This window comes from Staurois parvus, unplaced genomic scaffold (assembly GCF_062004578.1).
Source record: "Staurois parvus isolate SC_StPar_1 unplaced genomic scaffold, SC_StPar_1.0 ptg000192l, whole genome shotgun sequence".
Classification (NCBI taxonomy): Eukaryota; Metazoa; Chordata; class Amphibia; order Anura; family Ranidae; genus Staurois; species Staurois parvus.
This window is the reverse complement of record NW_028317988.1, coordinates 5748823-5774663: the sequence shown is the minus strand read 5'-3', so window position 1 is coordinate 5774663 and position 25841 is coordinate 5748823. Positions and strand designations below refer to the sequence as shown.

Sequence of the window (25841 nt, the reverse complement as noted above, 5' to 3'; positions counted from 1 at the left end):
CTTTTTCATAGGCTTTTTTGAATTTGGGCAAGGACACAGGGGCCCCATGATCCCCTATTGCCCGGGGGCCCCATGAGTTGTCAGTCCGCCCCTGGCCAGTCAGTACTTTTTAATCAATTAAAAGGTGGGAAGTTCGGGGATCTCTTGATACCAAGCCAAGGTCATGTAGACCAAGAAAGATTGCAGCAATAACTGCCAGAAGAATTGTTCAGGATACAAAGAAAAAACCCACAGGTAACCTCAGGAGAAATACAGGCTCCTCTGTAAAAAGTCGTTGTGGTTGTTTCAATATCAATGACAAAATTTCATGATTTCTGCCAAGGTATGCAAATTTTTGAGCACAACTGTATGTTCCAATCTTTTCGGAGTTGGTTGTTCTCCTGACACAGGAGTGTGTGTGTGTCTGTGTCTGCTCAACCCTGCAAAGATATAGCCATGAACACCAGGCTGAACCAAGCATTCCAGTTTATGTAATCGAGAGCTTTGCTTTGGAGTTTTCACCAGCTTAATAATCACGAGAAGCCAAATAATGACGAATCTAAATAAAATCAGTCTTGTTAGAAACAAAATTGTCTTTTATTGTGTACATTTTCATTACAAACCGGACAACAAATACCGTCCTCTTCTGGTCAATCTAGTTTAATAAGGCTTGGCTTTGTACAAAGTGCACTTCTGAAAGTCAGGCGAGGCTTTGGGTAGAAATACAGCTTGTATTGTACAATAGAAAAAAGAAGATGACACAAAACAAACTGTACACGTTGTGGCCGACAAAAGAGAACCAAAATTCATCCCACTACAAAGGCAGTAATTAACATTTCTTCTTATAGAACTATACATATGGCTATTTCGGGTTTCAATACAATTTACAGTCCAAAAACGTAAAAAATATATATATTTACACCTTATCACTGTAAAATAACACAACTATTAAATACAACCACAAAACAGGCTCATTTTATCATAAAATACATTCTCAATTCTCAGAGCTTGGTATATTGGAGAGGAGCTCCGGGCTAATCATCCACAAGCAGAACTTTTCCGGGTTAATAAATGAAATTGTTGTGTACAAAGTGAGACCTCAGTGCTGTAATGCAGAATGAAAAAAAGAAATAAAAGTTAAAAATACAAACTAAAAACTAATGGATAGAAAAGGGGCTCAAATTACATTTTTAATGGATGAAAAATATTAGAGTGTTTTATGAAGAGAACGAAAAGTATTGTTTGTAGCAGATAGGAGTCTTTGCACCTCCAGAGCAGGGGCATACAATGCTTCCCTGGTTAGAAACCCTATGCCCTGCTAACAAGACCTGCCAATGCTTGCAGCATTATTTAGCTACTATGAACATTGGAAAACAACCCAGAAGTGCAGTGTCAGGACCTGGATCACCTGCTGGTGGCACTGAAGGTTGTAGTTCTGGTGTCCACCACAGGATGTCTCCCAGCAGCCAGCAGATCCCTGTAATCAGTTTCCACCTGATGCTTGCTGCTGGGAGACACCTGCTGGTGGACACCAGAGCTACAACCTTTTGCTCTGGGAGGCACAGTGCCACCAGCAGGTGATCCAGGTCCTGAAATGCAGATTTTATTTATGTATTTTTTTAAACTGAATGTAATAGGCTTTGCAGAAAGTGCTAAAATGTTGTATATGAGAGCCAATGACACTGTTAATAGTGAGAATTTCCATGTTCTGTTTGTGGAGCTGCACAATTAATGTGAACCTGACCTGGTCTAAAATGTTACTAAAAGTGTTACTAAACCCAGGACCCTGCATTCACTATATCCGGTCTCCCCGGACCCTGCATTCACTATATCTGGTCTCCCCGGACCCTGCATTCACTATATCCGGTCTCCCCGGACCCTGCATTCACTATATCTGGTCTCCGCGGACCCTGCATTCACTATATCTGGTCTCCCACAGTACACACAAAATGAAAATGCAATTATTTTATTAAATATAAACTGCTAAATATCTATCATGAGAAGTATACAGCAGTATTGTAACTTCTATCAGTGTCCAGCAGAGCATTGGTTAAAGCTTGCAGGAGGAATTTTTATTCTCCCGATTGTCCTGATGAGGCTGCATAACCCCTGACCTCTGCCTGAACAGTGCTGATTGGCCCTGTGGCGATCAAGAAAAAAACCTTTCTAGCAATACACACCAAACTGAGCATGTGCATCTTGCCCCCCAGGCTCTGTTCTATCAGCAGATGGATTAGGGACTGTAGAAGAAGGGGAGGATCAAAGAAGACAGGATCAAACATCCTTTTACACAATGAGGAGAATTAACCCATTATAGTATAACAAGCATGCTTTACTGCATATACAGACTGATTTTACTTTTGTGGGTTTAGTAACACTTTAAGGTAATAACAGTACAGAAGCCGAGGCACCTTATTATGTCTATAAATACTGGTGTCACTTTAATTTGACCCCTGTGGAGCTCTTTGGATTCTTGGACCCGATTGTACAGCCTCTACGTTTCACCATGTTGAGAATGATACTCACTCCCCGCTACATCAATGGCTGAATGCCAAAGCCTCCAGTGTCCATCACAGTTGTGATATTTTAGGACAACATCACACCAGGATTGGTATACTGGGCTAAGAGGTAGAGAAATACCTGTTTCCAGCTACCCCACTTGCTGGATTAGTGGGACTCAGCTTCCTTGCTGGCAACTTATTCAGCAGCAGAGCAAGGGAGTGATGTCTGAATCATCCAGCCAGCAAAGAAGCGGAAGGTGGAAGCAGGTGAGTATTTGCCCTACAGTTTATAGTGATCCTGTAGCTAATCAGATTGGAATCAATAATGTGACGTGGTGTACGATTGAATGACTCGGGTAGGGCTTATTTCCCGGAGGACTCAGGAGTTAGCATTGAAATTGGGGCCCCAAATACAACCTTATGCAAGGGTCTCCAAAAATAAGAACCAGCACACTTTTGGATCCATAGTCAACAGTCCAAACATTTACTTAATGTGTTCACATCACAATGGATACCACACTTCAAAGGTCATGGTCAGTATGGGGAGAGTCTAGAGTTGAGGAGGGGGACTTGGCAACTGGGCTTGTAGGGCATGCCGTAATTATAGGCATCTGAAAAGCATGGGTTTAGGAAGGGAAAACTCCTCCTTCAACACCTGAAAGGACTTGAGATCAGCTCCTGTGAACACTTGGGAAAGATATAAGATGCCCCTGGAAACCCAAAGATAGGATAATTAAGAGTTCAGATAGTTGAGCGTCCATGGGCATGGACAGCAGGCCCCCTTGTTATGCGTACCCTAAGGTTGCAAATTTTCATATGGTGGTAGGTCATGCTATGTCAGTCATAGGGTTTGCGCACTACCCAAACTATAACCTGTAAGGGATGGGTATCAAAACAGGTCGTATAGGAACTTGCCAATGCCAAGAATCGCTGTTTGTCCTGCTTGTCGAGATAGAACAAATGGGAAAGCTGGGAGGCTAAATAGAATAAATTAAAGCCAGGTATAGCCGCCTTTCCAAGGGAATCTGTGTTTTAATGCTCGCCAGGCTAGTTTATGGCAGTTGGATCCTCAAACGAAGGAATTAGGATGGAGTATATAAGGCAAAAGAATTTAAAGGGGACTACAGGGGTGTGCCAAAGCAAATACAGTATTTTTGGGAGCAGAATAATTTTAATTAGGTTAATTCTTCCCATAATTCCCAAGGGAAGATGACTCCAGAGGTATGTTTAATTAGGGCAAACAGGGGTTTGATATTATAGGATATGTAGCCAGTGGGTGAAGGAGAAATTTGTACCCCCAAGTATCGAATGACGTGATGTTATCACATTAAATAAATGTTTGGACTATTGACTGTGGATCCAAGGTGATCACAATACATCACGATAAGTGCACGTGCAAAGGGTTTAAGGTCTCCTCATCATCACATGCCTGACAGAAGGTTGATGTTTGGACTATTGACTATGGATCCAAGGTGTGCTGGAGGACATATGGTCCTATCTAAGGAGACCCTTGCATCCAAGATTAATAACAACACATCACAATAAGTGCGGGTGCAATGTTTCAAGGCCACGTAGGACTTCTTCATCCTCTCCATCAGATGTTCCTCTCTGTGCTGATACTGGTCAACCTGGTGTTTACAGCACCCCTTTTTGTTCAGGTGTGTCTAGGCAATTGTGCAGTGGAAATATATTGAGCGTCTTCATAAAGTCACAGCAATGGATTTAAAGCCTACCACAGATATTTGGAGATACCACGAGGTGCAGCATTTCAGCACTGCTGTTACCTTTGAAATGTATTAGGTCAGGTCAGGTTCTCTTTAAAGTAAACCCGTCAACAAAAATGTTGGCTGCAATTGCTGACCCAGTTCTGAAAATGCAAACTACCTGGCTTTTATGCTGAACCACTGATATCAATACATCCTGAGTAACCGACCCTGAATAGGTAGATAAATCAGGACTCTCTGTCTGAAATTTGATCCGATACCCAAATACTGAAAGAAGAACATCATGATTGCCAGGAATCTAGCATTTTCTGAAGGAGAAATCAACAGTGGCAGCCCCCCCATTCTATCAGGTGACAGGTCTCCTTTCATGTTGGACAGCCCGCATCAATGACAAATATACTAAATTACACACAGAATACAAACAGTATAACAAAATACCCTTCTAAAAAAAAAACACATTCATACGAACATTGCAATAATAGAATCCCATATTCCATCAATTTGCGTCAAACATTGTACAATACCCTGTGCAGCAAATCTTCCACCTACTGCGACCCATCCAGAAGCTGTATTCATAATTCCCACCAAATGGACTGGTTACCATAATAGGCCTTTCAATGAATGTCCTCAGGAATCACGATCAGCAACCAAGAAGAGGGCCTTGCTAAGTGACAAGTCCATCACAAGTGAAAGGAGATCTCCAGCAGCTCTTTGGTTTGAAATGCAGGCCAGTAGATGTGAGCTATATTAGTTCTGCATAGAAATATATAGGAAGAAAACATTTTACTGACCTAAAGGTATCTGACATAACTGAAGGTTGGGAAAACATGGCACTCTGATGCTGCCCAAAACTGCTTGAATCAGTCCAACACTACCCCCCCAGAGCACCCCCCTCCAGACTGATTTTAGGAAGCAGAGCTCCTGACCTGTACACACGTTCTTGAGCATATTGCTTATTCCCAAACACATTGGCAGTCACAGGCTTTCTAATTTATCAATTTTTCCTCTTATCGGTCAGTTTCCTTTGTTTGTCCCTATACTTTTGCATCGATTTGCCATAAAATGGATCAATTGCTTACTACATATTTCTGAGAATAGCAAAAAATAGGTTGCTGAGAGAATTGCATGGAAACCAAGCGGGCACCCACTGCATCCACACCCTGAGTTGGCTGCCATTTGTAGGCTAAGGTTGCTAAGGCTGACCCTCAGGCTCCGTTCACACTTGTGCAACTTCAAAGTTACACAATTTCCAGTGCGACTTTGATGTGAATTTGATGCAACTTTACAATCTATGACAGTCAAAGTATCAAAGTCGCATCAAAGTAGTTCAGGAACCTTTTCAAAGTCGCTGCGACTTTGAGTCACATAGATCTGACTGGGTGCCATTGAAAACAATGGGCTGCAATTTGTTATGCGACTTTATGTGTCCAAGGTCGCACGACAAGTCGTACAAGTGTGATCGGAGCCTCAAGGGCTCAATATGTGCAAACCATGCTCTCCATTTCAAGTTTTCACTGGTGTTCATTAAAGCAGAACTAAACCCGTAAAAAACCCCCAATAAAGTGGAACTAAACTGTTTCAAAATACAATTACATTTTTGACATGCCGGGAATGAAACTGTCACAGCTGCTTGTGCTCTCAACCAAACTGTCAGACCATCAAATGGCTGGTGTCATAAGTGATCACATGTGCAGCACCATGGCAGTTGCAGATCAAACAGAGGCTAAGATGGCAGCTTCCCTGGTTGAAAAGGATAGGAGGGTTCAGTTGCACTTTAATTTCTCATGTGCTAGAGGGTGCAAAAACCACCCCATTGCAGAATTAAAGCTGAGAAAATAAGATTCCCTTTTAAAGAAGAGGTGTTTTAATCCCTTGCCCTGCCACCTGCAGGTGAAAATAATCCTGTGCATTAACAAATCCCTCTGACTGCGATTCACCTTAAAGCGGAGCTCCACCCAAAAGGGGACGTTCCGCTTTAAGAACTGACCCCCCCCCGCTCCCCATTAAAGATTGGCACCTTTGGGGGGCAGGGAGCGGGTACCCGAATTTGACAGGTACCCGCTCCCACTTCCGGTCCGATCGCCTTGGCGAACGGAAACGGAAGGTGTCCTCCCTCCCTGTAGTCTTTTGGGACACATGACAGGTCCCAGAGACTACAGGACCATTCATGAAGAGCAGCACTACTCGCACATGCGCACTGGGTACCCGGCTGTGAAGCCGCGAGCAGTCACAGCCGGGTGCCCACACTGAAGATGCCGGCCTCCTAGAACACAGGACGGCCGGTGAAACGGACTGTGGGGGACACACTGCGGGACCGAGGGACAGGTAAGTGGCTGTTTTTTAAAATTCAGCAGCTACAGTTTTTGTAGCTGCTGACTTTTATTTTTTGACAGGGTGAGTGGAACTCCCCTTTAAATCCTTGGCTCTGAGCGCATGCAAATATGCGGCCTCTCGGCGGCTGGGCCTTGGCACCGATGGGCCACATATTTGCATATCAAATGTAAACAGATGTCCTGAGAGCGCGCACCCTGCGTGCTCCCAGAACATTTACTGGTGCCTCACGGAAAGGTCATGATTGCTACTTGTGGAGTTTTCTGATCATGTGACCGCCATGACAACCAATCATGGTGGTCACATGACACTAAACCCCGTCACAAACCCCTCAAAGGGCTGGGAGGTGCTGGCGCCAAGGGGTTAAAGATGAATTCCAGGTATGGCAATTTTTACATAGTTACGTTGATTCACCTTGGACCCAAAAGCCAGAGGCAATGACTGTAGTAGCAGTGCCTACTACAGTAATTTCCAGCAGGATTGCACAGGTATGGCACATACATACTTACACTGGTCTAAGCTGGACCAATGTACCTGAAATTCAGCATTGAAGCAACTGTCAAAAAATTAAAAATGGGCAAATAAGGTTCCCCTGTAAAGAAAGGCTGTTTATATGACATATAACATCGTATCCATCAATTATCTGGACATGAATACTTGGACGTCTATATTTCTAGACTTGATTCATCTTTGCATTGTCCGTATTGATGTACATATTTATTTTTGATTGATCCTACTGTAAAGAAGAGCAGTTATATTTATCTATCCTATGGTCAATCTTCCCTCTCTTCAAGACCTATGGTCTCTGGAGTGCTTCATCCAATAAATACTTTGGGGCGTTTGGGATTCCTGGTCCTCCACTGGCCTACATCATTAATCTGTCCTCCAATGATGTAGAAGCCCATAGAAGGAACCACATCACTCAGCTAGGCACCAGGAATCTGATAACTCTGAGTGGGACTGCCAATAGAAATAGTGGGGTCCCATACTGCTTGCATGACAGGGCCTCCACCCTGCCAGTAATTCCACCTCCCCATACAGGAAGACCAGCTTAACCTCCCTATCAATGGCCCTGTATATGAAGGTGCGTTGGATGAAGAGGATTCTCCAGGAATTGTAGCTCTTGAAGATAGCCAAGACCGACAATGCAGGTGGCAGGATAGGTCATTGTAACAGCTATGCTTTACAGGGGAACCATATTTGTCCATTTTTCATTTTTGGACGGTTGCTTTAAGGAGCACCTTTAGGTAGTCATTGGAGCGCTGCAGTCAGAGGAGCTTGTTGTGGAAAATTTTCTAACCCATTGAAGTACTATCAAAGCACCAAAATGTATCCTGATGTGGAGCTCCTCATAGCCTCAAAGTGAATGTGGAAGCCAATTTAAACTTTGACATTGTATAAAAGTCCTCCCTAACAGCAGTCACCATAGTAATTTCTTGAACCTGAAAACCCTCTTCAATGCACCTCGCTGTTACTAGTTTCACCTTTGTCTCAAAGGGCTTGACTTTCCTGACTTCAGTCCTGCAACGTCATTAAGAGCGCTCCCACTGGGGATATCTAGGGCATCACTGCCTAAGAGCTGTTGATTCTCGTCACAAAGGGCAGCACAGAAGAGGGCTTTCTGGCTAAAAAAGGGTAGCAGAAGACACCATAAGGTTCTGACAGGTCCACTTTACATGCAGGCCTGTCTTTCTGCTGTACTTGCCAAGCTGCAAAAAAATGAGTGCATGTGTTTACGCAGTCTAAGACACAGAGGCGTAGTAACACAGAAAGACGATGTCCTCCACAGACAGCATCCCACATCACGGCCCAGGAACTAGACTGAACACTCCTACCTTCCCCAATCAACCCATTTAGCCCCTTAGTTTAGTCAAAGTGCTGCCATTTTAGGAAACCCCATCCTTGTGTCTATTGCAAAAAACCGTCCTGCTAGACGGAGACATATACAAGTTCTACATCTATACAACTGATTTCAACTGGGTGTAAACAATTAAAACCATTTTAATGAAGAATACATTTTCTATGCAAAGCATAAAATGGAACAGTCCATACCATAAAACCCCAAACTGCTCGTCATAGTCACCAGACGATTAGTTTACGTTAGTGGCAATAAGGCACCCGAACAGATCTTTGCAATGTATACCACTGCAGTTTCCTCAGTATAAGTATCCACGTGTATAATCCGCTCAACGAAGGAGGTACAAGACATCCTGATAGCAAGTCGCATTATGCTGACCAGCTATGACAGCAGGTTACAAGTCAGTACCATCCTGCAGGAGATCCACATCCTCATCGTCCAGTAATAGATAAGAGTGCATTACTTCAGTCTCCTCCAAGACATCCTGTAGATCCTGGGCCACGTCATCATCAAAATCCTCCTCGGTGGGTTTCAGAAGATTGAAGTGGTCTAACAGCATGATGCCATCAGAGGGCACAGTAGTCCTTCTAGGGGTTCTAGCAATAGTGTCAGCCATTTGGGCTGCCATGGCAGCTTTCTGAGCCTTTTGTTTCTGTTGCTCCTCCTGTTGCCTGTGAGTCTTCATATGTGCGTTCCGGCTCTTGATCTTGTAGAAGACCCTGGAGAGAACGGGGAACAAGAAAGGAGCTCATTATTCTGTTACTACCCATGGGTAGTGCAATGGCACTTTGTTCACAGAGGTCAGCTGATATTCTATGCCATAGGGGAGGGGGGACTTGAGGTATGTAGTTTCACGAGAAACTATTATGATTGGGCACGTAAGCTCCACGCCCCGTTGGAGCCCTCACTGAGTTGCTCTGTTGGAGCAGGGCTTTGGGGGATGGTGGCGGATATGACCTCTCCCATGTGACAGTCAGACCTGAGCGGCCAATCACAAAGTTCAAACACTGTTACATGGGGAGGTGATGCCATCCAATCAGGTAAGTTCTGACATAGGTGCTTACCCACAACAGACTCTTGCAGCGGGAAGGTGATAAAGGACCGTGGATGGCTGAGTATACCTTTTTGGGTAGTAGGCTATCAGGAGGCATTGAAAAGACACATAAAATAAGACAGTGATTGTATATCATATATAAAACATGCGTGATCAAAAATAATAACAAAATAATCCAAAATAAACTAAAGTGTCCAAAAGAAACTAAAATGTGCTTGTGCGCTCTTCCCATCAAAATGAAAGTTCATGGATTAAATGGTACAATTCCTTGTGAATCCATTTTCACTGTGCAAATCACCCCGTGCACTTGAATGACTCTCCACCACACACCGCACTCACCAGATGATATGTGACCCCTTGTATACACAAGTAAGTCAATATGCATTTCCCAGCACCTGATGTATTCCAACACTTGCCAAATGGCCTCCACTCTTCCAGGTCCTCTGTGAGGGCAATCCCCCCTTTAAGGTTCCCTTTGCTCCATCAAGGTACTCAGTGGGACAAAGTAGAAGCCAAACCATGGCAAGACAAACAAGGGATCTCTCATAGTGTTTACTATTTATTGATTAAAATAAACATAAAAGCTTTCATATTCACTCACAATTAATCTTATACGACAAGCATGTAATGTTACCAAGCCGGGGAACGCCACTTTGCATTCCAGTGTGTGTTCCATGCGAAGCAGTAATGACTATCACAGCAGTCCGGCATTCATCTCCGTTTAAATGTGCACATGTAAGTGGAGATGAATGCTGGGCTCCCGAGGACATTGCACACTAGCGACGAAACGCGTTGGGTGGGACTTCCGACACATCATTTCCGTTTCGCCTGGAATGGATAGTGGCATTCCATGATTTGGTAACATTATATATTTGCCACATAGGTTTCATTGTGAGTGCATATGGAAGCTTTTACGCTTATTTTAATCAATAAATGGTAAACACTATGAGAGATCCCTTGTTTTGTCTTGCCATGATTCGACTTGTACTATGAATCTCTCTGAGTATCTTGATGGAGTAAAGCAGTGGTCTCCAAACCAAATTCGGCCCTTTGCTTGCTTTTATCTGGCCCTTGGAGCACTACTTCATCCACTGACACCAACAATGGCTCAGACAATTCCCCCCAATGACACCAACAAAGGGGAGCAATTCCCCCCAATGGCAGCAATGATGGGGCACAATTCCTCCCAATGACACCAACGATGGGGCACAGCTCTGCCCAATGGCACCAACAATTGAAACCAACAACACCAAAGATGGGGCAATGTTTGCTCCCAATGATGCTGGGACATTTGCTGCTCCCAATGTTCACAGTCTGGCCCCCGTAAAGTCTGAAGGACAGTAAACTGGCCCCTGGAGTAAAGTGAACCTTAAAGGGGTGGATTACTTTCACAAAGGACCTGCAGGAGTGAAGGCCATTTGACAAGTGTTGGAGCATATCAGGTGCTGGGAAGCCCATATTGACTTGCTTGTGTATACAAGGGGTCACATATGATCTGGAGAGTGTGGTGTGGTGGAGAAGCATGCAAATGCACGGGGTGATTTGTTCAGTGAAGGTGGATTCACAAGGAATTGTATCTTGCCATGGTTCGCCTTGTACTGAGTCCCACTGAGTACCTTGATGGAGTAAAGTGAGTCTTAAAGGGGTGGATTGCCCTCACAGAGGACCTGGAAGAGTGGAGGCCATTTGGCAAGTGTTGGAATACATCGGGTGCTGGGAAATGCATATTGACTTACTTGTGTATACAAGGGGTCACATATCATCTGGTGAGTGCGGTGTGTGGTGGAGAGTCATGCAAGTGCACGGGGTGATTTGCACAGTGAAAATGGATTCACAAGGAATTGTACCATTTAATCCATGAACTTTCATTTTAATGGGAAGAGCACATTTTAGTTTATTTTGGATTATTTTATTACTATTTGGGATCATGCATTTTTTTTATATGATATGCTGGTGCTGACTTAGTTTATATGTCTTTTCAGCAATCATAGGCTTTGAGTTTGGTTTAAGATAGCTGTCATGTTTAATCACACATATACATGTGTTGACTATGGGTGTTTGCTTTTTTTCAGTCAGCCCTGGCAGACTGATCACACCAAAACCCTCAAACGACACAGTCGTGCCCTGGAGCGACTATTGCGCAAAACCAAATCCCAACAAGCCTTCACCCGCTACAAATCTGCCTTCCACACCTACACCTCCTCCCTCCACGCAGCCAAACAAGCCTACTTCCTGACCCTCATTAAGGCCCTCTCCTCCAATCCTCGCCGACTCTTCTCCACCTTCAACTCTCTGCTCTCTCCACCCCCACCTCCACCCAGCATCTCACTCACCGCCCTTGAGATTGCCAATCACTTCAAAAACAAGATTGACACAATTTGCAAGGACATCGCCGCAACTCACACTCCCTCTCAACCCGTCCCCTCTCACACAGCTACCCCCTCATCTCCCCTCTCCCACGGCCCAACCACTGCTCTGACCTCCACTTCCACCCCACCCTACATTCCTCATAGTGAAGCCCCCTCAACACTCCGCACCTTTGACCTTACTACCATCGAGGAAGTCTCCAAGGTCCTCTCTGATGCCTGCCTCACCACCTGCCCCCTCGACCCTATCCCCTCACAACTCCTACAACCTCCTTCCCCCTCCATCCTATGCTCCGTCACCCACATCTTTAATCTCTCCCTCTCCTCCGGCACTTTCCCCTCCCCTCTGAAGCATGCACACATCACCCCCACACTTAAAAAGCCCTCCCTGGACCTCAATGACCCAAACAACCTCAGACCCATCTCCCTGCTCCCATTCACATCCAAACTCCTCAAGCGCCTAGTCTACACCCGCCTATGCTCTCACCTCAACCACAACAACCTCCTCGATCCCCTACAGTCCGGCTTCCGTCCCCTACACTCCACCGAAACCGCCTTACTCAAACTCTCCAACGACCTGCTAACCGCCAAAGCTAATGGCCACTATTCAGTGCTCCTACTCCTTGACCTCTCTGCGGCCTTCGACACAGTCGACCACCCCCTCCTCCTCAAAAAACTGCACTCCCTCGGCCTCAGAGATTCTGCTCTCTCCTGGCTCTCATCCTACCTGTCACAACGCTCTTTCAGCGTTACCTATAATGCTACCACCTCCCCCTCACGCCCCTTCTCTTCTCCATCTACACCTCCTCCCTTGGCCAATTCATACACTCTCACGGCTTCAACTACCACCTATATGCCGACGACACACAAATCTATCTCTCAACCCCCCACCTCACCCCCTCAGTCTCCGCCCGAATCACACACCTACTAAGCGACATATCAGACTGGATGTTGCTCCACTTCCTTAAACTGAACCTCTCCAAAACCGAGTTTCTTGTCTTCCCCCCAGCCCGGACCCCACCCCCCATTGACTTCTCCATCATGTCCAACAACACCACCATCAAACCTGCCCCGCAGGCCAGAGTACTTGGTGCCATTCTGGACTCCAACCTATCCTTCCAGCCCGAAGTCCAATCTTTAACAAACTCATGCAGACTCCACCTCCGCAACATCGCCAAAATCCGCACGTTCCTAACCCCAGAAACCACTAAACAGCTCATCCACTCCCTCATCATATCACGACTCGACTACTGCAACTCCCTGCTTACTGGCCTGCCTCGCCGCTGGCTATCCCCGCTTCAGTCGATCCTGAATACGGCTTCCAGACTCATTCACCTTTCCAACCGCTCCGTCTCCGCCACCCCCCTCTGCCAATCCCTCCACTGGCTTCCGATTGCGCAACGGATCAAATTCAAAATCCTAACACTGACGTACAAAGCCGTCCACCATACTGCCCCGAACTACATCACCGACCTAATATCCAAGTACCACCCAACACGCGCACTCCGCTCCTCACAAGACCTCCTTCTCTCTAGTTCCCTGGTCTCCTCCTCCCATGCCCGCCTCCAGGACTTCTCCAGGGTGTCACCCATTCCTCTGGAACTCCCTGCCCCAACCCATCAGATTAACACCTCCTCTCCTCTCCTTTAGGCGCACCCTGAAAACCCATCTCTTCAGGGAAGCCTACCCCACCCCCTGATAACTTGCCGACCTCCTCCACTCTGCCTACCACTCCACCCCCCACAGCTTTCTCCTCCTGTGCCACCATCCCCTCCCTCCTAGATTGTAAGCGCGAAAGAGCAGGGCCCTCAATCCCCTCATGTTTTGCATTGTATTGGTATTGTTCTGTCACATGTTCTGTCCCCCTTTGTAATGTACAGCGCTGAGCGAACTATTGGCACTTTATAAATACTGTATAATAATAATAATTATAATATCAGGAGGCATTGTCACTTTACAATTTAGGTCTCTCCCCTCCAGATTGATCAAAATATATATCTTGCTTCACATAACCATACACAGCTGTACTGCCTTGTAACTCTGCAACAACTATGGATAAAGCTATTATGTTTAATGTAAAAAAAAAATGTAACTTGTGTAGGATTGTATCTTGATTCTGAGTACTGGCATCACGGATCTCCTAAACCAGCCTCAGCAACCACATCCAAAGTACAAACCCCCCCATTTTACCTCTGTCCACTGTTCCCTTCCTTCCCCATCCAATGCATTCTACCTATCGCTCTTAAGTTAAACTGCAGACTTCCCTTTTGGCATATATTTTTTAAAGAATGGAAATATCATTATAAGACTCTTCCTTACTTGCCGCAGATTTTACAGGGGAACACAGACGTGGTGTCGGTTTCTCCGCTGGTGGTGCTGTGTGCGGGGGAGCTCTTCACAGAACAGTATCCAGTCTGTGTGCCAGACTTCTGTCTGCTTGCGCCAGCCGCTGACAACGCTCTGCTGTGAACACTCGTCCCCGCATGGATACGAGCGTGACCGTTCAATGCTTGCCTGGAGCAGAAGGTCTGCAAACAACACAAATGACCAGAGCTAAAGCCACATTGCATGATACGGTTTTATTCCAAATAACTACATAAGTCTTAGTCTTTGCAAGTTAAAGTAATTCTCCAGTTAAACTCCAAAATCTAAGCAAAATAGTGCAATGCTTCTTTGGTCTATAAAGCTTCATGCATACAGGATGTTTTTACTGACACTTTTAGTGGTGTCTGGGTTTTTTTTTTCCTGTTTCCAAACGCCCTTCCATGTTAGCCTATGTGTCCACGCACACATAGCATGTTTGCAGCGTTTAGTGTAGGGTTTGCCACCTCATCCCTTTAAAACCGAACACATATTAATTATACAGGTTTCGAGGCTAATTTAATGCAGATAAGGCACCAAGTGAGTTTAATTACCACATTATTCAGCCACAGAAGCTGTATAATTAATATGTGTTCGGTTTTAAAGAGATGAGGTAGCAACCCTAGTTTAGTAGCAGGAGCGTTTAGAGGCAGGAAAAAAAAATCCACTGCCAGTGTGTTCAGGAGCAGCAGCGTTTTGGCAGAAAAAACACTTGACGTTTGTGACCGCGTGTTAACACTAGGCACGTTTAGCGCTTAAGCATTAATTTATTTCAATGGCCAGAATAAATTATTATTCTGGTCAATGAAATGAATTAATGCCCCAAGAGATTGACGCTTGTAAATGCACCTAAATGCTTGTAAAAGAGCTAGACACTTTTATAAGCGCCATTCATTTTTTCTGCAAAAACGCTGCTGCCAGGAGGAAAAGCGTCTAGGAGAGTTTTCAAAATGTGATGTGTGCATGAGGCCTTAAGATTAAAAATATTCACATTATATATGGTCCCAGGCTTCTGTTTTTCATCTCTCCATCCCCTGTGCAAAGCTCTATAATGTGGGAAATTCTCTGGTGTTCCAGACCACCACATCCTGACCTGTTTCTGATTCTGTAGGTTAGGTGTTCCCAGCTATAACCATGGGTAGGTCTCTTCAGGCAACAATTATACGCTTCAAGAACACCCCATTCAAATCATAGAAAGGCTTGGCCATCGAGAGAGAAATGAAACACACCTTTCACCTATTTCTACCAAGCTGTTCAGGAGCAGAGGATGCATAGCAAAGAATAACTGGCAAAGGTTGCTGTTCTGCCCAGGGGCACTCTGAGTCTTGTGTACATTGACTGCAGAAAATTGTAGAAAACCTAAATTAAAGATAAGTGAGTGGATACTCTAAAGCAGGGTGTCAAACTGGCGGCCTTCCAGCTGTTGCCAAACTACAGGTCCCATGAGGCATTGCAAGATTGACAGTTACAAGCATGACTCCCAAAGGCAGAGGCATGATGGGATTTGTAGTTTCGCAAACAGCTGGAGGGCCGCCAGTTTGACACCCCTGATCTAAAGGAAGCCTGTACCATTGCTGACCTGGATGAAGTGATAACAGGATCCAGGACCCACCATCACTGCAGGATAGTAAGGTAGGGGGTGAGTGTGCTGTACTGTGCAAGTATGCTGGTCAATAAATGATAAAATATCACGCTGGAATAAAATAGAGCATACACAGCATATGTTATACATTTTTTAGGCTAGCCATACACTATTAGATTTCTCTCGTTCAGCTGGCAAGCTTAATGAGAGAAAATTAGTCATTTATCTTTCCACGCTAAACAGTCTGCACTGCCGCCTATTGTATTCAAACAGCTGCAGCACCATGGCTATCTGAATACAGGAATATTGACTACATCTGGTAAGATCGAGTCACTGTTTTGCTGATCACCACCTGACTCCTTCGATTATTAAATCAACTTTCATTGACCTGGGTGGGGCCGATAGGACAACCTGCAGTTCAAATTTTGGGCTATTTAGCTAAAACTATAGTCATGTATGAACAGCTTGTTTGAGGCTTATCTGTTCCTGAAGCATTAGAAGAGCAGACTTCCTTTTAATTATTCAGTGCTGCCAACACAGTAGTTCCCAATACCAAATTAAAAAAGAAAAAAGCGCCACTTACAAAAAACACCAAAATGTCAGCAGCATATCCCACCCAAAACAAATTTTGGCAACAATAATCATAATTAAAAGGTATGCGCTAATAACAAACTTATACAAAGGTGTATATCATCATCCAAAAAACATTAAATAATTATAGTGTCCAAACATAAATTAGTGTCCAAAAAATATATATATCTTCAGTGACTTGAACCAATTGTGAAAAATCCACCACCAAAGGAGATTAAATGAACTCACCAGAGCTAATGGCTGGTCAGATTATAAACCAGCAACAGCGCTTGTGCTCTGGGAGCAATGAACCCGATGTCCAAATAGATATGGTGATGTTTCAGATACTTCCAGATAATAATAATCACAGACAAACAACTTTGCAGCCCAAGTTCTTATGATGAACTTCTCCACTCTTTCTCATACCTCCATGAGAGCATGCAGTACACTCAGGGACACAAAAGAGAACATAATGGTGCAATACGTTTTTTTCATTTATCTCTTTAATAAAAAAGGTATAAGGAAACTCACAAACAAGGTGTCCAACAGACACCAGCTTCAATCGCAAAAAAGGGTTGAGATACAGTTAACGCTCACCGCGGATCTCTCCCATACAGCACAGAACAGCAAGGCTCTCTAAGGTCCACATCGAGTAGGCCACGCCCAACCGGTTTCGTCACACCGACGTCATCAAGGGGCGGTACCCAGCCATTAGCTCTGGTGAGTTCATTTAATCTCCTTTGGTGGTGGATTTTTCACAATTGGTTCAAGTCACTGAAGATATATATATTTTTTGGACACTAATTTATGTTTGGACACTATAATTATTTATTTAAAACACTAATGTTTTTTGGATGATGATATACACCTTTGTATAAGTTTGTTATTAGCGCATACCTTTTAATTAGGATTACAGTAGTTCCCAAGCCAGCAAAGAGACATTATACTTCTTGTGTATTCTAAGTCCGATTCTGTGTCTCCTAGCAGTTAGATGTACTGATCCTTAACTTAACTGATCCTGGAGGAGCCTTCTGGGATGTGGCTGTATAAAATATCCAAACCAATGGAACCATCCCTCTTTGATTAAAAGGAGAAAGCTCAATAAGCACAGTATTGTACTTACAGCTCCACAGTTTCCCATTTCACACACAAATGATCCAGCGGGAGGGCCAAGGTTTTCAGCCACTGCACTGTCCACCTCTGCTGGGTGGACGGGATCTGCGGATTTCTGCACTTGCTCAGAGTCCTCTTCAAATTTTCTGCCTTCATGTTCTTCTTCATCATCCACATCATCCACGCTTGTCTAGGAAACAAAATGAAATCTCAAATCCCTACTTATTAAGTTACCAGTTAGTAGAGTCTTAAAAGCTGAGCTTGTACATATGTATGTTCCATGCCTGTGGGATTCCCCTGAAAGTTGGAAATCACTGTAGCAGGCACCACTGCTACAGTGATTGCTGCTAGCTTCCTGGTCCTGTACCAAGGAATGCCCTGCTACTTACGCCATTCACATGGCATTTTGCATTTTCTAAATAATTGCAAAGTGTTCTCTGCTTGAACAAGGTGCAGATTAGGATGTCACCACTTTGCTTCTCTACCTTATCCAATCAGAAAACACTTTGCATTTATTGGGAAGATGCAAAAGGTTCTCTGCATGGGAGAGACCTCTTGTGTTCACTAAGCAGCAGGGCAACCACATGGTACGGGACACGGAAGCCAGCAGAGATCATTATAGTGGCAATGCCTGCTACAGTGATTTCCATCTTCCATGGGAATCCCGCAGGCATGGCACATACAAACACTGGTTAAAGCTGGACCAATGTAACTAAGAGAAAATTGTCATACCTAAATTTCAGCTTTGGGATAACCAAAGAAGTTCTAGGTGGTACAGTTTTAGGGCATTATAAAAGCTAAGGTATTACTGGCCATTTTTGAATTAGATTAGGGAAGACCACAAACATATAAGGGGTGAGTATATTTTTAGAGAAAGTTAATTTCCCTACCTGCCTATCCTAAACTAAATTATCCATCCCCACCCGCATACCTACCTGCGTCTCACAGCTTTTAATAAAAAGGTTGGTTGTCTCTGGTCCTGCTCATATAATGTTTTTATGAAGCTAATTTTACTCAGGCTTAGCCATATTTAGCTGTCCAAAGGCCTAAGCAGGTCAGCCGTACAGGCACAATCCATCTACCTGGACAATGTTTCCAAACCCACCATATTAATCTTTCCATACTGAGAATGTTCAGCAGGCCCATGTCTACTACTTCAATGGACATGGGATTGTTGTTTGGATGGAATGGAAAGCCATCTCATGTCTAAAGCCAGCTTTAGGACACAAAGTCTATACAATCATGAGCAAATCTGAAATTGTTTTTGAGATGTAATAATTTTCTCTTTCACATGATCTTCAGTTATATAAACAAAGTGAATGGAACTACAGTAGACATGGAAAATTAAGGCATACAATAACATTTAGGCTGTAGAACTTACGGTGTCATCTTCATTAAGTTCAACAATGCGCGTCCTATGGCGACGGCCCATGTGCAGTATTTTCTTCCATGTATAGTAATATTCCACACACTGTGACACCGTTTTTGTCTTTATCTAGAACAAAAGGACAGCATTAGTAGACCTAAAGGCAATGACTGTTTAATGACTGGCATAGTACAACTGGATTGGGGTAAGGCCAATGTGGTGCCAATATTTAAAAAGGGGTCAAAATCTTTACCAAATAATTATAGACCTGTTAATTTAACCTCTATAGTTGGGAAGATACTGGAGAGTTTAGTAAAAGACCACATAGATGAGTTCTTGCTGGAAAACAATATTTTAAGGAACAGACAGCATGGATTCATGAAAGAACAGAAGTTGTCAAACACATCTGATTTTGTTTTATGAGGTGAGCAAAACCTTGGACAGAGGAGTGGTGGTGGACGTGGTATACTTGGATTTTGGCAAAAGTGTTTGACACAGTTCCCCACACACGGCTAATGTGTAAGGTAAAATCTACAGGCTTGGAAAAATCTGTATGTAAATGGATAGAAAACTGGCTAAAAGATCGTATTCAGAGAGTAGTGGTTAATGATTCATACTCTGAATGGTCTAGGGTTGTCAGTGGTGTACCCCAAGGTTCAGTGTTGGGACTCTTACTTTTTGTATTTTATTGATTTTAAGGTTTTAAACAAAAAAAAACTGAAGCAAAAGGCACACCCATGCAGGGCCTATCAATGGCACACCAGTGCAACGAACCGAAGGCAGAACACCAGTACCAATCACACACGGGAACACCAGTACCAATCAAAGTCCTAGACCCAGACTAGCCAGGGGGAGCATGGGAAAAGCATATGTCAACCACGGCTCCCAGATTTTAAAAAAATTGCAATGGGAGTCATTAAGGATACTCGACATCTGTTCATTAAGCAATAAAGTGGACAGATTGACCCCCTGAAGAGGGACAGATGTACTCTTCCAGGCCTGAGCAATCGTTTTAGGTGCCGACAAAAACAAATAAGAGGCCAACTTCTGCTGGTGAGCCAATAGGCTCGGTATGAAGAACAGCATATCGGGCTTCCCGATGTATGGAGAGATGAAACAATGTGTAGAGAAGGCCAAATACACGAGAGCAAAACCGAATCAGTCTCGGGCATGACCACCATATATGTAGCACATCTCCACGATGGCCACAACCCCGAAAACAGCGATCACTATGGGTAGAGTTTGCCTGGGCTATACAAGCCGGCACCCAATACCAGCGGGACAGTACTTTATATGCCGCCTCCAGTGTGTTTGTGTTGAATGAACATTTAGCTATAAACGACCAGGCCTTATTCCAGTCCTCCGGATCCACGGTCACCCCCAAATTGCACTCCCATTGAACAACATACAATAGGGAAGTGTGCGTTGAGCGTCTGTTCAAAGACGCGTAGAATAGGGAAACAAGACCCGGGGTGCCAGGACGCTGCTGGCAAAGCTGTTCAAAGGAAGATTTCTGATATGGAAAGGCAGAGGTGCCACAAAACAAGGTTAGCCAATGCCAAATTGAAGAAAACGAAAAAATTCCGCCTGGGGAACATCCCGCGATTCCCCAAGAGAATTCCAGGTGGGGAAAGACCGAGAAATCAAAAAGTGGCGCACCTGCGAAAAGACATTGGCCACCCACCAAGAGAACGCCCTAGGTTGATCTAAACGTGGCAGAAAAGAGGGTTATTAGTAATTGGGAGCAGAGGTAGAAGGATGACATCAAGCCACTAGAGGAGCGGACCGAGTCCCATAAGCAGGACCCTTACTTTTTAATATATTTACAAATGATATAGGGTCTGGGATTAAAAATACTATTTCAGTCTTTGCAGATGACACCAAGCTGTGCAGTGGGCCCTCACAGGATGTCTCCGACTTACAAGCCAACCTCAATGCTCTGTGTAATTGGGCAACTATGTGGCAAATAAGGTTTAATGTTGATAAATGTAAGGTTCTGCACTTGGGGCCTAGGAATATGCATGTATCATACATACTAGGGGGGTACAACTGGGGGAATCAATGGTGGAGAAGGATGTGGGGGTTCCGGTAGATCACAAGCTTAATAATGGCATGCAAAGCCAAGCTGCGGTTTCTAAAGCGAGCAAAATCCTCTCTTGTATTAAAAGAGGTATAGACTCCAGAGAGAGAGATATCATTTCCCCCGGTACAAATCATTAGTAATACCTCATCTGGAATATGCAGTTCAGTTTTGGGCATCAATTCACAAAAAGAACATTGGGGAACTGGAGAAAGTACAGAGAAGGGCAACCAAACTGATAAGAGGCATGGAGGAGATCAGCTATGAGTAAAGATTAGAAGAACTGAATTTATTCTCTCTTGAGAAGAGGAGATTAAGGGGGGATATGATGTCCATGTATAATACATAAGGGGGGATATGATCAACATGTATAAATACATCAGTGGTTCATATAGTGAACTCGGTGTAGAGTTATTCACCCTGAGGTCATCACAGAGGACAAGGGGGGCACTCTTTACGTCTGGAGGAAAAGAAATTTAATCTCCAAACACAGAAAGGTTTCTTCACAGTAAGAGCTGTGAAATTGTGGAATAGATTCCCTCAAGAGTTGGTTCTGGCCAGCTCAGTGGATTGCTTTAAAAAAAGTCCTGGATTCTTTCTTAGATGCACAGAATACAATTGGATACTAACATTTATAAGTAAAGTTGATCCAGAGAATATCCGATTGCCTCTCGGGGGATCAGGAAGAAACTTTTTCCCCTGCAGGAGCAAATTGGTTCATGTTTGCTGTGCTTTTTGCCTTGGATCAACTGTGGGTGTAGGATTCAAACTTTTTTTTTTTTTTAATGGTTGAACTGGTAGGACTTTTGTCTTCTATAAGCCAGACAAACTATGTAACTATGTGTGGCCTTCTAATTTTTTCTTTTTAGATATACATGTAAACAGGATCCACTTGATGTAAAAACACATTTTTCAGTATGTCATGTTTTGAAAACTTTGTTCTATGTATAATTTATAATTACCACCTCAGCCAATCAGAGAAAGTCTTGTGTTCATTCATACAAATACAAGATTTTCTATGAATGGCCGAGCAGTGCTCAGCCTGACACAGTTTTGTTCCAGGAACGGGGCAGGAAGGCTCTTTCCCACTGCCGGAACACTGCACTGTGCACTGTTTGTAGCTGATGCTAAATACAGTTTGTACAGCTCTCCCAGCAGACACTTCTGTTAGTAAAGGAAATAGTTGTCCCAAATTAAATGCAGTAATATAGAGGTTGGATAAAAAATTTAGTGCCACATATCACTCCTGGTAGTAAAATAATACAATTTGTATAGAGACACATCAGACCCATAAGAGAGACAGCTGATGCTGCTTGAGGGAAAAAGGGATTAGCTCTTCAAAGAGGGACAGTCCCTGCTAATGGGGGACAGTTGGGAGCTATGTCTGCATGGGGGCACAGTCATGCTGGAACAGAAGAGAGTCTTCCCCAAACTGTTACCACATGGTTGGAAGCACATGATCATTTAAAATGTCTTTGTGTAATGTAGCATTTACTGTACCCTTCACTAGAAACACATGAACGCGATAGTCTTGAGCAGTAGCCACATTCTTTTGGTCAGTTGACCATTGCATTATGGTTCACAACATCTGTTCATGTACAGAATAAAACAGAACACTTCCTTCTTCCCTATAGAGGTCTTTTAGTAAAGTGGGGATAAATAGAGATATGCCACACTAAAGGTACTGCATTGCTACTTTACAGTTCAATTCAATGGAAAAATCCATTATTGTGATGCTGTGATCATCCTCAGTTGGGTTTAGGTTTCTGAGATACTTTGTTACGTTTTCTATCCGCAGAGATAAAGTGTGTGAATAGAACTCCTTGTACACTAAGAAGTACACTTGCCAGTAGTCACGGCTCTAATGTCCATTAGGAAGAACTTTACTTAAAGTGTTACTAAACCCAGGACCCTGCATTCACTATATCTGGTCTTCCACAGTACACAGAACATGGAAATGCAATTATTTTAGTAAATATAAACTGCTTTTCTCATCAGCAGTATATAGCAGTCTTATGACTTCTATCAGTGTCCAGCTGAGCACTGGTTAAAGCTTGTAGGAGGAGTTTTCATTCTCCTCTCACTGCCGTATGAGATTGCATAAACCCTGACCTTTTCTCTGGACAGCGCTGATTGGTCCTGTGCTGATCACATGCACCCTCCCAAAAAAAAGAAAAACTCTCTAGCCGTACACACCAAACTGAGCATGTGCAGAGTGTCCCCAAGGCTGTGTTCTGTCTGGAGATGAAATGGGGACAGTAGAAGAAGGGGAGGATTAGAGAAGACAGGATCAAACATCCTTTTTTACACAATGCAGAGGATTAACCCCTTAAGTTCCGCAGTGAGTATAACAAGCATGCTTTACTGCATATACAGACTGATTTTACTGTTGTGGGTTTAGTAACAATGTAACTATTTAAAGTCCCAGTAAACCTGGTTTTAGGCTTTAGGCCAACCGGGTAAACCATTTGTAAATCAGTTTATTCTAGAATGGCCTAACCAAATTATATAAAGTCATAGTAAACCTGGAGTTGGGCTATTAAGGAATCAGCCTAGTATAGCTGTAGGGGAGCTGCCATTGCTGTGCAGTCTAAAATATGATATACTTAGATCTCTGAGCTCCTGACACTCAAGCTTACATAAGCCCAGCCTTGATTGGTCTCCTTTACACCTTACAAGTAAGTCTAAGAAAGAGAAGATGTGAAATGAGTACCGTTTGACAAGAAAAAGGAAGATGACAGTTCAGCCAAAACAGGATTAGGCTCCCACCTGTTTAGTACACATAAAAAGTATGAAACTTCGGCAAGTGTGCAGGTTGGGAGTTCTGGCTTAATTTAGTGAATCTGCAATTCCCCATGAATTCGAGGGCCTTGAGCCATGAAAGGCAAATTGTTTTGGGTCCCATGTCCCTAATCTACATTAAGGATAAGCTACAGTCTGGGCCAAACCTACGGAAAGCCATCACATGATAGCAGGTTGTTGGCCCAATCAGCTGCGGCTTGGGAAATCTCTGCCCTACAGACACATGTTACAAAGGGGCGTGAATGCTGGCTGATGTCATTATCCATTTGTGGTCACATGGCCCTATTTGGACAATGTCATTATCCAATTGTGGTCACATGGCCCTATTTGGACAATGTCATTATCCATTTGTGGTCACATGGCCCTATTTGGACAATGTCATTATCCATTTGTAGTCACATGGCCCTATTTGGACAATGTCATTATCCAATTGTGGTCACATGGCCCTATTTGGACAATGTCATTATCCATTTGTGGTCACATGGCCCTATTTGGACAATGTCATTATCCAATTGTGGTCACATGGCCGTATTTGGACAATGTCATTATCCAATTGTGGTCACATGGCCCTATTTGGACAATGTCATTATCCATTTGTGGTCACATGGCCCTATTTGGACAATGTCATTATCCATTTGTGGTCACATGGCCCTATTTGGACAATGTCATTATCCATTTGTGGTCACATGGCCCTATTTGGACAATGTCATTGACCAAGTGTGGCCATGTGGAAATATTAGGTTAATGATGTCTCACCAGCATCTCTGTCTCTTTGTTATGCCCTTTTGCGGGGTGGAGAATTCCCCGCCGCAACTAATTGGGCTGGTAGCCTGCTATCATTTGAAAGCTTACCTCGGGTTCAGGCCGAACCTTAGCTCATCATTAATCTTCATATAAGACTAGAAACCTCTGTATATAGCAAGTTATACAGAAAAGCAAAACAACATACCTACAACTTTGTTACTGACCCTTAAAAAACTTTCTATAACAAAAGCAAAGCCAATCAGAGATAATTATCTAGCAATTTGGTTGCAGTAAACTAAAATCTAATTGGCTAATATTGGTTATAAATACATTTGATCACTACTCAATCAGCCCATCAATACATAGCTAAGAAGCTATACTATAGACCAGTAGTCTCCAAACTTCGGCCCTTTGCTTGCTTTTATCCAGCCCTTGGGTCACTATTTCATCCACTTATACCAGCAATGGAGCATAATTTCCTCCACTGACACCAACGAAGGGGCACAATTCCTTCCAATGACACCAATGATGGGGCACAATTCCTCACAATGACACCAATGATTGGGCACAATTCCTCCCAATATCACCAACAATGGGGCACAATTCCTCCCACTGACACCAATGATGGGGAACAATTCTACACACTGACACCAAATACGGGGCATTGTTTTTCCCACTGATGTCAGGGCCTTTTCTACTCCCAATGGCCACCGTCCGGCCCCCCTAAAGGTTGAAGGACAGTAAACTGGCCCTTTGTTTAGAAAGCCTGAAGACCCCTGCTATTCTCAGACAGGGTTCCTCAATAGGTTGCTAGGGGTTCCTTGAGTTGTTGCTAATTGATGGTGCCTGGATAGTCATGGGTCCAATGCCACTTGGCAGAACCAACAGCCTGACACCAACAACCTTTTTAACTGTCTGGAATTTGACATCAGTGGCATTTTGACCATCACTAAAGGTCAAGGCATTTTTTCCATTGACTCCCCAATTAATTTTAGCATGACCTAATAATTATTTCAAGGGTTCCTTTGGAGTAAAAAGGTTGAAAAAGGCTGCTATAGACATGAATAAAATTGTGTCATTTTAACCACTTCCTAACCTGGCCATAGTAAAAATATGCCCTGAGTTGAAAGTGGAATACTGAGATTATGGCTGGAGCAATGTGCATTAACCCCGTATTGTTTTTTTTCAGCCAGAGATTTTCTTTCAGCTAAAAGTGGTCTGAGTGGCACATTTGCCTCTAAACCACTTTAAGAAGCAGTGGGAGGGGTTCCCCCACCCCCCTGTCTCTTGGGTTTACCTGGATGATCGGTGAGCCTGAGAACCGATTTGAGGATCGTGGCAGTTGAGCTTAGAGATGAGTAAAGGAAAGATGGCCTCCACTCATCTCTTTGGCCTAGGAGGACCGGAGCA

The 25841-nt window shown here is 43.8% G+C and overlaps 1 protein-coding gene across 2 annotated transcripts in view; it reads right to left on the bottom strand.

Moving 5' to 3' along the window:
- Positions 1–552: 552 nt before the first annotated feature.
- TRERF1 (transcriptional regulating factor 1) overlaps positions 553–25841 on the bottom strand; it is a 197145-nt gene continuing 171856 nt past the window's right edge. For both annotated transcript variants that reach the window (XM_089677823.1, XM_089677822.1), the window contains exons 12-15: positions 18821–18934; positions 17450–17629; positions 14133–14341; positions 553–9112 (exon numbers count right to left, since the gene is read on the bottom strand). In XM_089677823.1, the coding sequence (XP_089533949.1) occupies positions 8788–9112; positions 14133–14341; positions 17450–17629; positions 18821–18934 (828 nt within the window). In that variant the 3' untranslated portion in view covers positions 553–8787. The remainder of the gene's footprint in view (positions 9113–14132; positions 14342–17449; positions 17630–18820; positions 18935–25841) is intronic.